Below are 16,702 nucleotides of genomic sequence, written 5' to 3' on the forward strand. Positions count from 1 at the left end.
ACTAAAAAATGTTTGTTTTATATTATTATATACAATTTTATATTAATTAATAAATTATATTATGTAAAAATGTTTTTCTACATATTGTAGACATATATTGTGTTACATCTCTAAGCATTAAAATGTATAAAATATAATAAGATAAAAATTAATAGCAATTTCTCGCTGTAACATGAAACGGATCCATTGTAATTTAAAGTATCGATTTCTTTGCTTTCTTCTAATTGATCTTCCATTTTTGTAGAGTTCTTGACAGACCATCCGCATAAAAATTGTGGATTCTTCGGTATCCAATTAAAAGTAATATTTATTAAAGCCTGTAGTGGACATATCTCTGTGCAATTTGATAGAGTCAGAGAGATCGTTGTGCCATCGATACCAGTGTAATAATTAATCTAAAATAATTTTAATATTGTTTAAAATTTACGATAATAATTGATTTATAACTTACGCACTCATTGCAGAAATAAAATGAATTCTTGAACAATTTGGCAGGATATAGTTGCAAAAAAGTGAGATAAAATAATAAATAATATGCACATATAAAGAGAATAAAGTAAATGTTACCTTCATTCCGAATATATTTGTATCATTATCGAAATATAATTCGAATATTAATGCTGCCGCTTCATTGGGTATATGAGGTGACCAGAGATCGAGATTTTTCAAAACTCCGACAATATTTCTTTCGTCGCCGCTATACAATATTATTTTTTGTTCTTTCGATAAATCGTTCATTTTGTACTTTAGCGAGTTGCCGATAATTTCCTTTAAAAGTGTGCCACCGTTAAGCTGCCTTTGCAGAGAAGTCGTCGAAAGAAGATCATACTCTAGTAAAGTGACATTATACATAGTACCGTCAGGAAACACGTCAATCGCCCAATTGGGCAATGCTTCATTTTGATCAGCCTGTGATAAGAAATTTTTATTTCATATAAATCGCACGATATACACACTGATAAAATGTAATTTTCAATAATAGAATAATAGAATAATTTTCTGTATGTATTAACATTTCTAACATATAACATTCAATAAATTTGTAAAAGAGAAAAGAGAGTTTACAGATTTTTCTTCTTTTTTAAGATTAATTAATGTTTTAACAATTTAATTTGTAAAATATTATTTAAAAAATATTATTTAGATATTATTTAAGTGTTTCAATAAGTATTATTTATCTAATATATGTATTATTATTATCTTAAAGGATATTAATATAATTAAAAATATTATTTAAAAAGATACATATACAGCACCCAAACTTTTTAAAAAATTTCATTAATTTTGATTTTTTTTTTTACAGGCTTACCATAGTTTCTAAAGTAGTATATAAGAGTGCCACATCCATTGGCGTACTAATATTTCTTCTAGTATATCGAGAAAGATGATCGAACAAAAATTGATATTGTGCTATCATCTTCTGCGTTTCAGTTCTTCGTAACACTTGGTCCATTTGTGAAACAAAATTTGGACACAGGAAACCCAACAGTAATGTGTCCTTCTTTACTTTCTGGTATTCTGCAAGAACTTGTCTATTTTGTAAGGGAATAAGCTGTATTTTAAAGTACATAACTTCTTAATTTGAATATATTCTCTAATAAAAATTATATGTACGTGTATATATATATATATTTTATGTTATCATATTTATATATTATATCTATTTTTTATAATAATTTTTATAGAATTTTACAATAATCTTTTATAGGATTTATATTTTAAAAGAGTGTAAAAAAATAATATTGCAAACATATATTTTAATTTTTGATTTGAAAAGATTGTTATTTGCTGATTAACAAGAAACAATTTCATATTTATTCACTAACCGCTCGGTATTGGTTGCCAATTGAGATCTTCAAACCATATTTGATTTATGGCGGGAGGCCATAAGCCGGCATTGACTAGCTGGGCTGATAGCATTGATAAGGCGAACTCAGTTGTATGCATCCTTGTGACACCGGGCATATACGTGTCTCCTAAAAATTCATCGTACCTCTCGCGCAGATATACCCCAAGATTATACATGTTGAGATTCGCCTTCTGTTCAATAAAAACATAACAATGGTCACATTTTCTTTTAATTAGATACGATATTTAATTAGACATAATATTTTATATATATATATATATGTATATCGGAAAAATATATTGATAAAATATCTTGATATCGCACATACTAATGACATGTTCATCGTGGCGGAAGTAAAGTATTTATACGACAAAATTTTCGGGATACTTGTCTCGTTGCTCTTCGCGTCTTCCCTCGGCGCGTACAACTTATGCGAGAACAACTGCGACCAACACATGACTCTATCATGCCATTTGTTACATTTAAGGAAGATGAATAAACTGAAAAATGTGTACTTACAACATGGAGCAATTTTAGTTTTGGCACAGCTAGGCTGGGAATTATGAAGATGCATAATATGAGTTTAATACAGGCAAAACATAGCCCATTCATTTTTGCACGTGTCTTTCTCTTCAGGAGATGTAGATATATATATATATACAATACTTCACAATTGTATATAAATTAACTGAGACAGAAGAGAGACCAGAGCCAGATAAACGAGACTCTGAATTGTTTATCAACAATGATGAATGTGACCATACGATATAATGAAATATTTTGCAAGTGGCATCAAATAATAAGTATAATACACAAATACAACGTAAATGAAGAAGAACTTGTCGTAAGTACGACAATTAAATTTTTCATTTACAAGCCAAAGATAAGTGAAATTACTTTCTATCAAGTTCTTTTTTTTTCTTGTTCTCATGTCACATTTAAATTACAATAAATTGATAGCTCTCTTTCTTTTTCGAAATATTTGACATTGTCTGATTGAAAATTTGTTTTTTACAAAGAATTTTGAATTAATATGTGTGTTCGTGTATATATGTTATTGTATATACATATATAGGGTAAGGCTGCTAAAACAGGTCATCCGAATAATTTCCACAGTTTTGGAGATAGGAGAAAATGTTTGAAATAAAAGTTGTGTGGTATCGAGAGGGAAATCTTGTAGAGGTGAACATTTTTTTTTAGGTGAAGGTGCTTAGGAGATTTGAGTCATCTTCATTTTTTTTAATGGAATCACCTTAATTTTTTCATACAAATCGATTTCTCGCAATATTTGGCACAAAAAGTTATAAGGGTAAGATGGCCAACAAGTAAATAGTTTACAAAATATTTCGTACTTTATTTTGATATAATTTTACATAAACTATAAAATATTTCGTAAATTCATTTTTTGACCATCTTATCGTTATAACTTTTTATGCCAAATATTGCAGATTTCTAATTATTTTGTTCATAAAAGTAATGATAAGTTTATTTCGAAACATGAATATTTATATACAAAATATTTTATAGTTTATGTAAAATTATATCAAAATAAAGTACGAAATATTTCATAAACTATTCACTTTTTGGCCACCTTACTCTTATAACATTTTGTGCCAAATATTGTGAGGAATCAATTTGTATAAAAAAATTAAGGTGGTTTCGTTAAAAAAAAAATGAAGACCTCTAAATCTCCTAAGCTTCTCCACTTAAAAAAGCATGTTTACCTCCACAAGATTTACCCCTCAATACCGTACAACTTTTATTTCAAACATTTTCTCTTATCTCCAAAACTATGAGAGTTATTCGGGTAGCCTATTTTAGATGCCTTATTCTATATAGGTACAGATATATACATATATATATATATATATATATATATTGTTTTATTCTGATAATACTTTCTGATAACTTTCCTTTTTTATTTTAATAATTAAGTGAATTTTTATAAAGATGAAAGTTGAACGATGTCGAGATATATTTGCCAGTGTTTGTAGATAATTCGCGATAAGAATTTTTTTCGTTCACGTCCACATCCGTGAGGATAATCGGCCTATCCCGCGACATTTCCGAAAGGTACAAGTAACCGCGACCACTTGTATCCGCTTCTGACTGATAAATGCAGAGTTATCAGGGTGCATATGAATAATTAAGACATATGCTACAAGTTAACGCGATTTATGACATATTTTTCACTTTCTATATTATCACTACAATATGTACTATAATTAGCTGTATTTGAAATTTTTATGTAACTTTTGTATGTAATTAATAACTTATCGATTATTTCTTTGTGGATAATACACCATTTCAATTTTAATCATCAATTTATTTTATTTATTTATTTTTTTTTTTTTAATCGGCTTGATTGCACTTTGATATAGTTCACATATTAGAGAGAAAGAGAAAGTGTGAGAGAAAAGAGGAGAAAAGGAAGAGGAAGGAAAGCGGCTGATCAAATATTTTTGAATTTTTTGTTGTTATAATCGAATTATTATATTACTAATAACGAGTTTCATTGCACAAAATAATAATTAAACAAACATGCGAATCTGAGACCACTTAATCACTAATTTAAAAAGCTTAAATTTACAACGCAAAAGAATTAGCAGTTTAAAGAATCTCGTAAAGAAATCACTCTGCACATTTTTATCCTTGATTCACAATTTAAGCGGTACCTTCGAAATGTTTAGCTTTCGACTCTTCGCGTTTCCCTTTTTTCGAAGAAACTAAATAAAAACTTAGAGAGTCAAATGCTTTCTACCTTACTTCTTGATTTTGCGTGTCATTCTATCTGCTTTTATTTCTGTTTGCATGATGATAACAATTAGATGACTGAGACACCAGATAGATATATTTTAATCTTATTCAACAGATAGCTATTAAATAAAACATGTCATTTTAATAAACACAAATTATGATCCAGGAAAATCAAGGAAATGTAATAAAGTTTATTCAAAGAATTATGTTAAATTCATATATATATATGAATCAATGAGATCAATATTAGCATATATATATATATATCTCAAATAAATAAAATTATTAGCAAAATCTGACAATTTAAAAAAAAATTGATTAACATCAGATAATACATACGAGTGTTCCCAAATATAAGTTTCCATACTGTTGTTTTATCTGTTGTATTGATGTTACGCCGTAACACTAGAGTCATGCATGCAGCACGTGGTATACGTAATTGCATCATTATATACGTAAACGTAAAAAAAAGTGGAATCGACGACAATTATGCATGTTGATTACAGTAGAATGAATATAGCACTACACCGTAAGAGTAATGATGTCTTATGAAAGTCGTAGTCAAGGCTAAAATAATTTAAATATTTTTATATTAAAAAATTTAACGTTTTACGTTTAATTAGATAACACATGTATGTATGTATGCATGTATGTATGTATATGTGTGCGTGCGTGCGCGTGCGTGTGTGTCTTCCCGCTTTTTATCCATTGAATCATGATTATGCAAATAGCATATTATGGTTGGGTTCGAGGAGCACGCTTTTAGCGCTATGAGCGTGCTCTATCCTTGTTCAATTTCAATAAAAAATAAACAAAGATAGAGCACGCTCAGCTAAAAGCATGCTCCCCGAATCCAGCCTATGTGTATTGTATACAGAGTCATTTCAATTTCAAGATTAGTCCATAAATGTTGAGCAATAACTGTAATAACTAGTAACTGTTAAACAAACGATGTTATCATAATGGTGGGAAAAACATCAAAATCACGAACGAATCACTCTATCAGACATCCTCGATTTGCGTGATTTGATAAGTAATTTTTGCTTTATGTTTAACGAAGGCTTTTCATTACGAAGAATATGTATTTCGCGAAAGTCATTCGTATTCAATTGCTTGTAAAGTGAAGATTATATATCAATATAACTCTGATGAGAATATAATTATTCTAAATTATCTAAGATTGATCTAATCAATTGGTCTAAATTGTCTAAAAAAATCTACGATGTGGAATGGAAGTGGAATGAATTTTTTGAATACGTCTTCGTACAAAGAGTTTCATGATGTCCAAAAAATATTTGTATGTTATGTGATTTAAAATATTGTAAAAAGTAATTCTGAAGAATCATAAATTATTCCAATTGTGTATGAAAATTACTATTACTTCTGCAACATAAATGATAAATCAACATTAAAAATAGGTTGACAAAGATGAAACGATTAATCTCTCAGAAATTTTTTTAGGGAAAAAATAAATTTACGAAACAGATATGCAAATATTGAACGACGATATTAATATCATTGAGATAAAACGTTATTTATGATCGCAAACGTTCTGAGCTGCAGTTTATTTGATTGTTCGTATTTTTATTGTGAAGTCATCTTATAATCAGTCAAATTATACCGATTTTTGCATGGGGCATGTGATTTATATGAGGAATCACGTGAATGTGAACTTATCTACATCTTTTAAACACTATCTGAATGCAGCTTGAGGATTATTTTTTTATTTACAACTGTATGATTAAAAACGTACAGTTATAAAAATAAATTTTGAGCTAAATTATTTTTATTTAATTATCCTAACTTTTATAAAAATTATCTTACAACTATTAATTTGTTTGTTCAAACAATATCTGAAATATAAATATAATAAGGCAAAATAATATGATTTCTCGAACTATCTCGATTGCATATTATAATTTATATAAATATAATTGATATAAAAATTATTCATTTATCAATTATTTATCCTTTAAATGTCTTAAATTCTGATTATTTCGCGAAATAATTATAAGCATCAATTTCTTTTATTAATCAATTTGTCGATATGAATAAATATAGAATTCAAAGATTATAAAAACCAAATTGTAAAAAAGTAGAGATTTTTTTTCTACAATACCATTATACATTGACTTTTAAAATAAGCAGATTTCTTTAATACTTTTCTTTACTGTATTAGTATGTCTTTATATAATAATTTGATATTCTTGCAAACAATCGTGTTGTTATGGATAATATACTAATGATCTTGTTTTTAAGTATAGCAAACAAAAGCGATTGAATGGCCATTACATTTATGGAAATAAGGCAATTCTTCCGCGTTTTTATTGCAAGCATTTTTGCATATCCGTGCGAAATAGAATAATGTATTGTATATTATGTAAAAATTATTTTCTATCTCGTATTTATGTAATGCGCTTTAACAGAAGAATCTATGCGAAATATTTGTAAACGCATCGCGTAAGTTATATGCGATATATTAAGAATATATCGCAAGGAGAGATATTATTCAATATACGCATTAAATGTTTGAGAATGCGAAAATTGTATTAATGTGCAATTATTTGTGTGGCAATAACATGGCAGTAACAGCACTACGATTTGATTTTTATGTACCCTAGATTCTTTTCTAGTATTTTATAACAAAAAATTATATTATTAATATAAAAATTTATCATATATGTATATGTATATTATATATATAATTATTTTTTTATTGAATTAAACAAGACGTAAGAGGACATTTGAAAAAGGCATGTATAGTTAAATTACAATTTTCATGGTTTCATTTCTTCCGTTTTTTATGAAACTTTATTAAATAAAAATATTTTTGTAAAATTTTATTAAATAAAATTTTTTCAAAATTTAAAAATTTCTCGATTTAAAAAGAGCTAAGTAAAAATAAAAATTAATGTAAAATATAGATAAAAAATCATTTACATAAAAATCGCTTACTAATTCTTTTAACATTTGTCAACATTGAGAAAATGGATTGACAATGATTCGATTTGACTTCATGTATCACTTCCAAGTAGGATTATATATTATTTTTATTCTTTAACCCAAAACTTCTTTCGTGACATTTATTAATTTTTTTTGAAGAAAATTTAATTAAAACTAAATTATCTTAATTTTGCAACTTTTGAACTACTACTTTTGAGCTACTACATATAGTGAAAATAGCTCGGTATGAATTAATTGCGAGCTTCGAAAAAATTATGTTAAGAATCACGAAAGAGTCATTGTTGTTGTAATTGTTATGCGAAAACTTTATAAATGTTAAAATACTTAAAATACTGAATCTGCCAAAATATGAACAAATTATAGTCAATACTTATAAACACACATGTGGTATTATAATTACATTATATAATATCTAGTTACATTCACAAAGTAAGAGAATCACAAGGCAAGATTTTAATCAGACAACACGTTAAGATTTTTAATCAAACAAAAAATGATATAAAATGATAAAAAATGATGTAACGCCTTTAATTTGCTTTATGCATTATATAATATTATTTGTTGGCATAATCTTTTCTGGGCATAAAAAACGACAGATTTCGACGTAATATAATTTGTTTTTAAATTTATAATAAAATTTATCTGAACATCTCGTAGAGATGAGAAGGATTACTTATACATAAGAATAGTTCAAATATAAAGTGGAATTTATTTACAATTAAAAAATTAGGATTGTTCAAGTTCAACAATACAATATTATATAATTATTTTCTTATTAATGAAATTATTAAAACAAGAAAAATTTAAAGGCTAAACCTGATGTTTAATTTAATAAGTAAACTCTTTTAAAAATTCAAGTCTACAATTAGGTAAACAAAAAGAAAAAGTGACAGAAAGATTATGCAAAAAAGAATATAATTTCTAACTTATTTTTACAAATAGACTTATAATAAAATATTTTATTTATATGATAATCTTCTATATATATATATATATATATATATATATATATATATATATATATATATAATATTAATCACGTTTTAACCAAATACTCATGTTTTATTCTTATTAGAACAAATACATTATCCGTAATATTTTAAAACTGATATTGTGACGCAATGATACACGAGCAAAACTATAATTAATTTTCCACGGATATTCCATTTATTCAGCATTTTTCAGAATATTCGTGACATTTCCTGTTATGATACGACGACGACGACGACTCTTCCATGATTCTTAACGCAATTTTGTTCGGAGCGCGCAATTAATTCATAATGCTCTGGGATTCTTTTTTCAAATCCTTCCGGGAAATCCCGAAATAGATTCTTAAGCCACTTTATTTCTCGTGCGCAACATAAATAATATTTTATAAATAAATGTTTTATGTGAGATATATTTTATTGTTTTAAACATAAATTTTTTATTATATAACTTTAAAAATAAATTATTTCATAAATAAAAATAATACAAAAATTTTTATTTACCAGCAAGAACTCAGTGTCATGACGTCCACAGTTAGGACAGGAAGTACCATACTGGTGGGGTGTACGTTTCTACATATTAAAAGCCTTATGTATCGTACGAAAGAGTCAGTTTTCAATTAATCCTTGCAATAAGTAGTTTGATAATTCTTCTCCTGTCCAAGTCTGACACAACCGGCATCGGCTCAATAAACGCTGAAAATCATAATCCAGTCGTCGACTTTCGAAGAACATTCTTTGACCGTCTATACTATAAATACGTATGCTAAATTTTATAGTTTTAAAAATATACACATTTTGTTAGAATCGCAATTATTTACATAATAGAATATACCGATCCTTACTAGTTATAATAATTTTTTAATAATTATATAAATATTATTTTTTTGCTTTTTTGTGAAGGGTGACATTAAGCTAAGATATTTACATGTTATTTTATTATATAATACGTATACATATATAGACAACTATATGTCAAATTAAATTTCCAACTTGAAATTTAATTAATGAGTATTTATAAATATTGGCAAATCTCTATGTATTATATATTATACTTTTTCGATAGATGCTTTTACTTCGAGACGCATTTTTATTAATCTATCGATATTACAAAATTATTTTTGACTGAAAAGTCAAAGGATTTAAATTTAATGACATTATATTCTCAAATTAGGTGCTTGCAACATGATCTCGTGCCGTGTTTTCATAAATCATCTGTCGATTACTTTAGTCATAGCTTTAAATACATATCTGATCGCAGGTGTGCAGCCTGAGCTTAAATTAGTAAATGTGGTGAGTTGTTACAATTTAATAAAACAAAAATTAAACATTTTATATAAAGTAGAAGCTAAATTATTTTCCAAATTGTTTGTCTCTTATATAAGGATTTAATTAGTCTCATTAATTATACTTATTTATTAATTTTTGCAGGTATTTAGACACGGTGATCGAACGCCTGATAATAATGGTCGTGAAATGTTTCCGAAGGATCCATATATAAATTATTCTTTTTATCCAACAGGTCTCGGACAGTTGACTATAGTAAGCAACGTAACATTAAGAAATAAAATAAACTGGAAGTCCTATGAAGAATATAAATTAAAATATTAATTAAGATAATTTAATTGTTAAAAGATTTTAATAGTTTTCTGCTCGATAAATAAATAAAGCTTGTGAAGCTAATATCTATTTCATAAGAGAATTTCATCAAATAAATTTAATCAATCTCTTCTAATTCGTATATTTTTAAAATTGATTAAAGACATTTTAACGTAATTTAATTAATAATGAATGAAAGATGTAAACTTTCTTTTCGCAGGAGGGTAAGAGACGGGAGTATAAGTTGGGTCAAATCTTACGCTTTAGATATAATAATTTCCTGGGCAGTCTATACAAGCCAAAAGTTGTCGTAGCTCGTAGCTCAGATTTCGACAGGACAAAAGTGTCCTTGCAACTTGTTCTTACTGGCTTGTTTCCACCGACAGGTGTCCAACGATGGAATTCTCGTTTAAATTGGCAACCAATTCCAACATCATACGTACCACGTGTCGATGACAACCTCATCCTAAGTGACGAGTGTCCACAGTAAGTATGACAACAACAAATAAAAAGAAAACGACGAATTAGAAATTATTCTTTAAATGCTAGAGAGAATATAGATGACGATAAAAAAAGATAATATATAATTTTTGTGAGATTAAATTTTAAAATTTCTTGCACAATAAGTAAATGAAGACTATTTTGTATAAGAAAAAGAATTTAATAATTATAAATATATAGGAAAATATGAAGAAAGATGAGAAAAATACATTCTTATACTTTCGCTCGAAGATTTATACAGAAAGCAAAAAATTCATATTTTAATATGTTTTCAGATACCTCAATGAGTATAATCGAGTATTGAACTTGCCTGAAGTGCAAGCAAAGATATATCAATTCAGAGATTTAATGAGCAATTTGACAAAGCTAACTGGCAAGAAAATGAAGACACTCTTCGATTTGTATTTTCTTTATCAAACTTTTGTAGCGGAATCTTCCTTAGGATTGCCGCTTCCCGAGTGGGCGTATAACTACTTCCCTTATGGTCCATTATTTGACGGAATCGTGGCCATGTATGATATTACTAATTTCACTTCTTTATTAAGGAGGCTATTTGCTGGTAAGTCACTTATATGTGTATATATACGTGTGTGTGTGTGTAGTAATTTGAGATTTATTTATCAATTAAAAATATCAAAATCAAAATTAAATTTTCTCTTATGTATGTAATTTTGAGTTAAAAATAAAAAATATTATGATTTAATTTAAAATTTTTTAAAATAAAATTTATTTTAATTTGACAATGATAGATTTTTTGGCAATTAAGAACAATTTGGTTATATGTATGTACATACATGTATATATATATATATATATATATATATATATATATATATATATATATATATATATATTTCGAATTTTCTATTGTTATAACGATTTTTATTTACGATATATCCTTACTTTGTTTCAGGTCCGTTGATTCGTGCCATAACAGACAATATGATAATCGCGCAAAATATAAATTCGCCAGACACAAAGATTTATTTATATAGTGGACATGAGAGCAACATTGCGAGTTTGTTACAAGCTTTCGGCGTGTACGAGCCTCATGTACCCGAATATTCCAGCGCAATTATTATGGAATTGCAAGAGATCAACAAAGAATATTATGTTAAGGTGAGTGTATGTTATTAATAGTTTTATTATTCAATAATAAAAAGATATCACGCAAATTTAATTATTTGTATTGCGCGATGAATTTTTGCAGCTGCTGTATTATCGAGGCATTCCGCCAACTATCAAGGAACTGAAAATCCCAGATTGCGATGTGCTCTGTCCTTTCGACAAGTATTTGGATCTAATTGAAGATTTGATTCCGTCCGACGACGAGATGATTTGCGACAAAAGACAGACACCGGATTTTGCCGACGTAGAATATCCTGCCGGTTTGCAGAGAATCATGTACAATTTGATTAAGTCATCAGCAATGGATAGATACGCATAAGCAATAACGCACATATCGTGATAACATCAAGCATGAGTTAAAAACTATAGTAAACATATTAATTTAATTAGTTGCATTTTCTTTATTATGATACATCACAATCAAATTGTTTTTCATGAAACATTTCTTTTTTTGGTTTATTCAATTATTGTACTAAACAATCATTATCGTATACATATAAACTCGACTATTCAATTATATTTAAATGATCCGATAAAGAGAGAGAGAGAGAGAGAGAGAGAGAGAGAGAGAGAGAGAAGTGATATAAAAGAAACCAATAAGAATTTATTTTTTTAAATCTAGATCATAAATTTCTTTCATTTTTTTATATGTGTATGTATGTGTGTATGAGCATGTGTGAATATATATAAATATATGTGTTCATTTTATTTACATAGAAAAGCAAAGTATTATATATTTATTATGAATCAAATATACAAATATATACTTTAAAGAATTACGATCATTGCTTTGATTTTTTATGAGATGTTTAAAAAAACAATATACAATATAATAATTATAAATGATTTTCGAATATCTTTTTGTATTATTCCAATTAATTTGCAGTACTTCAAGTAAAATATTTTTTACGGGAGAAAGAATGAGAAAGATCCGTTATAGATCCCTCTCTCATATTTTTGGTGTGCAAAAAAATCTAATTAGTGCTATATAGAAAGTTCGAAGAATATTTTATTTCGATTGATTCTTGAAGAATGTTTGCAATTTATTTTAAAAATATTTTGGTAGGCTTGTATAATTATTTATATAATAAATATTAAGTCTAGACTAAAATGTATTATAATAATATAATAATTCTTTAATAATTGTAAAAGATGTTCTTCTTTTTCTTGTAGTAGTAAAAATTAAGTTCTTTTGCAAGTTAAAAATGATATTAAAATAAAATCTTTACATTTCTAATTATTAGCGTAACAAAGACAAATATATAAGATAAAATTTAAATTTTGTATATATAATTTAACAATTAATATCTAGATGAAATCTGTATTCTGCATATTTGTATTTAAATAAAAGCACAAAAATAAATAAATTTTGCAAAGCATAAAGAATTTCTTAAAATTTATATTTTTATGTTTATATATTTGTGATACTCAATAACAAATACACTGTAAAAAGAATGTGTCGTAAATCAGACTTTTTAAATCAGAATCTGGCGTCATAAATTTGTGATCGAATAGCGGACGTATTGGATCCAGCTGTTCAATATTTTGCCAAACAATCACAAATCACATTCAATGATTTATACGCTTTGTTGAATTTTTATAAGAAGGAATAATAAATTATTTCCTATCATCGCTGTAACAAAAAAGCCTTTTATCAAAAGGTTTTATAAACAAGATCAACTCGAGCAGTTTAGGTCTCGTTGAAAATTATATTTATCATAATTACATGTATATATATATGTATATAAATACGGGATATTTCTGTACTTGCTGATGGTTCTTCAGTTAAATGAAGCCTTTTATTTCTTACAACACGTTAAAAAACATTTTAAGCTCTTTATTCTTACTTACTGCTTGTCTTTACTTTACATTCATTTTATGGTTTACGTAAGCATGCTATCTCTTGTACGTTTATTTCAAACAAAGGAATATAATTTTATGTGCACGTTTTTAAAGCTGTTTATAAAAAATAGTTTTTATCGGTTTTATCGCCATCATGACATTTATCATTCTTGAACAAGATTTAACTATAAGTCTAATGGCATTACATTTTCAGATTAGGTATCAGCAACATGATATCGTATTGCATTCTCGACAATTATTTGTCGATAGTAGTAGTCATCGGTCTAAACACAATTCGGATCGCGAGTACACAGCCTGAATTGAAATTAGTTAATGTGGTAAGATATTGTTGTTAATTTTTTATATTTAAGATAATATAATACAGATTTAGCGCTTTATATAAAATTTAAATCAATTTCTTTTCTCCGGATTATTTGCGATTGCGAATAATTAAAAGTAATTATTTTAATTTAACTTTTATATAGGTATTTAGACATGGCGATCGAACACCTGATAATAACGGTTATGAAATGTTTCCCACTGATCCATATGTAAATAATTCATTCTTTCCGATAGGACTCGGTCAATTGACTAATGTAAGTAACATTATTTTATTTTATGTCACTTTTGATATTTTTTGAAAAAGAAGGTAGAGTAAAATAAATGGATTAATGTAAATATTATAAGCCAATATCTGTAAAATTAAATATTCAAAAAAGTTTTGAAAAATGAGAATCAAAATTTGCAAAAATTTTTTGGAAGAAATTATAAAGCTAACACTTTTAATGCTAATACTTTACCGTTTTAGAAGAATAAAACTCTTTGTGAAATAAATTTCTATTCATTCTTTTTAATGCATGATATGTTAATTAAGTAAATTAAATACGCTGTAATGTTAAAGTAATTTAAAATTAATTAATTCATTTTTGCAACTATTTACTTAATTTCTACAGCAAGGCAAGAAACGCGAATATGAATTGGGACAAGTCTTACGCAGCAGATATAAAGACTTCCTAGGTGATTTATATCAGCCAAACTTGGTAGTGGGTCACAGTTCAGATTACGATAGAACAAAAATGTCTTTGCAACTCGTTCTCGCTGCCTTGTTTTCACCTATAGATACTCGACAGCGATGGAACGCTGATTTAAATTGGCAACCAATTCCGACGATGTATATTCCACGTATCGATGACACTTTATTTCTGTCCGAAGAATGTCCACAGTAAGTTTGACTAATCAAAGGAAATCATTAGCACAAAGTTATTGTTTAAATAGAAATATCTATTTATCTATCTATATCTAATAGATCCTTTGATATATGTATTTCGGAAAAAAATATAGATAAAATACAATATAGTAGAAGATTAATAAAAAATATATTCTGAAGAAACAACTTTAGTTATTATAAATGCGAAGACATAAATATTTTTTCATCAAACTCAAAGATTTATGCAAAAGGGGAAAAAATTTATATAACTAAGATTTCTGTCTCAGATTTCTCGACGAGTACAATCGCATACTGAATTTGCCCGAAATAAAAAAGGAGATGTTTCGATTTAAGGACATGTCGAATAAATTGACGGAGTTGACGGATAAGAATATCGAAACGCCTCTAGATTGGTATTATTTGTATCATACTTTCACATCGGAATCGTTCATGAATTTAACTCTTCCCAAATGGGCGCATGATTACTTCCCTGATGGCTCATTGTTTGATGCAATAGTACTCACATATAAGATTTGTAATTTTACACCTTTAATAAGAAGGATTTACATCGGTAAGATATGTGTAAAAAATTTTTTATCTTTATATAGTTGTACATGTATATTTTATAGATTTTTCTTGTGCGATATATATCTGTAAGACAGCTTTTTTTCTGTTTCAGGCCCGATGATTCGCATAATATTAGACAATATGATAGCCAAAAAAAATATGAATCCATCGGATACAAAGATTTATTTATATAGTGGTCACGAGAGTAATATCGCAGCGATGTTGCACGCATTTAACTTGTATAAGCCTCATGTACCTGAATACTCTAGCGCGGTTATTTTAGAATTATTACAACAGAACAAGCAGTATTACGTGAAGGTGAGTGTGTTATCAAACATATAATATTTCTCTGATTAATATTCTCTAATATTCTTTATCTTCTAATTTCGATGATAGTTTAATCTATAATTCGTCAAAATATGCAGAATATCTTGGAATCGATGATAAATGTATCTCTTATGATGTGAGCTTTTATCAATATTAGAATTAATATTATTTCTTATTATTTTAATTTTTAATCTATAAGTCCTTTTCGGTGAAATCCAATCAATTTTTTATGAAAATACTATTGAAGCAATTAAAACGAGATGATTATGTCAATGACTCAATTATCTATTAATGTAAGATACTTTTAATGTAAAAATACTATTAATGTAAAGACACGTGTTATGAATTTAATGATTTCACATTTGTTTTGCTAATTATTATTTTATAATTTTATAATTTTTTTTATGTAGTTTTTACATTACCTGGGTATTCCGCCGATCATCGACGAGCTTCAGATCCCAGATTGTGAAATACTCTGTCCTTTTGACAAGTTCTCGGATCTAATTCAGGATCTGATTCCATCCGACGAAGAAATAGTTTGCGATAAGAGGCAAACTCCGAATTACGCTAACATGGAATATCCTGTTACATTACAGAGCATGATGTACAATTTAATAAAGGAAAATCAATTTTTGTAAAAACCCAATACAGCAATAACGCATAGTACCAATTGTTGGAATGTTATACATCATAAAATATTTTAAATATCTATAATTCTATTTATATTTAATAAAAAATGGTATTGCCGCGTTTCTCTGATACAATATGTGTGAACAGTTTAGTGTATTAATGTAGTTATGCTTCTTGCGGAGAAGGCATTGCAAATGTTATATTTCTAAAAAAAAATATAATTTTTATTTATTTCTTTGATTGTTATATTACACGCTCAAATGTCAGAATCATCTTTATTCGGCACTGTAATATTAAACGCTATTCGAAAAAAACTTAATACAAAAAATTTATTTTGCTAATTAT

The 16,702-nt window shown here is 27.1% G+C and overlaps 2 protein-coding genes across 5 annotated transcripts; one reads left to right on the forward strand and one right to left on the reverse strand.

Moving 5' to 3' along the window:
• Positions 1 to 108: 108 nt before the first annotated feature.
• On the reverse strand, positions 109 to 4,622 carry LOC126858179 (venom acid phosphatase Acph-1-like). 4 transcript variants are annotated; one of them, XM_050608281.1, is made up of 7 exons: positions 4,525 to 4,622; positions 2,369 to 2,576; positions 2,178 to 2,291; positions 1,827 to 2,040; positions 1,310 to 1,518; positions 568 to 909; positions 109 to 395 (listed from the first exon to the last, which is right to left on the reverse strand). In XM_050608281.1, the coding sequence occupies exons 2-7, from the start codon at positions 2,459 to 2,461 to the stop codon at positions 111 to 113; spliced, it is 1,257 nt and encodes a 418-aa protein (XP_050464238.1). In that variant the 5' UTR covers positions 2,462 to 2,576; positions 4,525 to 4,622; the 3' UTR covers positions 109 to 110. The 4 variants fall into 4 exon arrangements, with proteins under 4 accessions (XP_050464238.1, XP_050464239.1, XP_050464240.1 ...); XM_050608282.1 differs by having other exon boundaries at positions 2,369 to 2,537; positions 4,525 to 4,546; XM_050608283.1 differs by lacking the exons at positions 2,178 to 2,291; positions 4,525 to 4,622 and having other exon boundaries at positions 2,369 to 3,696.
• Positions 4,623 to 9,102: 4,480 nt separating this feature from the next.
• On the forward strand, positions 9,103 to 16,597 carry LOC126858284 (uncharacterized). Its single transcript, XM_050608489.1, has 14 exons — positions 9,103 to 9,317; positions 9,731 to 9,849; positions 9,988 to 10,098; positions 10,376 to 10,641; positions 10,932 to 11,215; positions 11,570 to 11,775; positions 11,867 to 12,097; positions 12,671 to 12,678; positions 13,841 to 13,964; positions 14,112 to 14,222; positions 14,580 to 14,848; positions 15,121 to 15,404; positions 15,513 to 15,718; positions 16,138 to 16,597. The coding sequence occupies exons 2-14, from the start codon at positions 9,742 to 9,744 to the stop codon at positions 16,363 to 16,365; spliced, it is 2,436 nt and encodes an 811-aa protein (XP_050464446.1). The 5' UTR covers positions 9,103 to 9,317; positions 9,731 to 9,741; the 3' UTR covers positions 16,366 to 16,597.
• Positions 16,598 to 16,702: the final 105 nt, after the last annotated feature.

Source organism: Cataglyphis hispanica, chromosome 24 (assembly GCF_021464435.1).
Source record: "Cataglyphis hispanica isolate Lineage 1 chromosome 24, ULB_Chis1_1.0, whole genome shotgun sequence".
NCBI lineage: Eukaryota > Metazoa > Arthropoda > Insecta > Hymenoptera > Formicidae > Cataglyphis > Cataglyphis hispanica.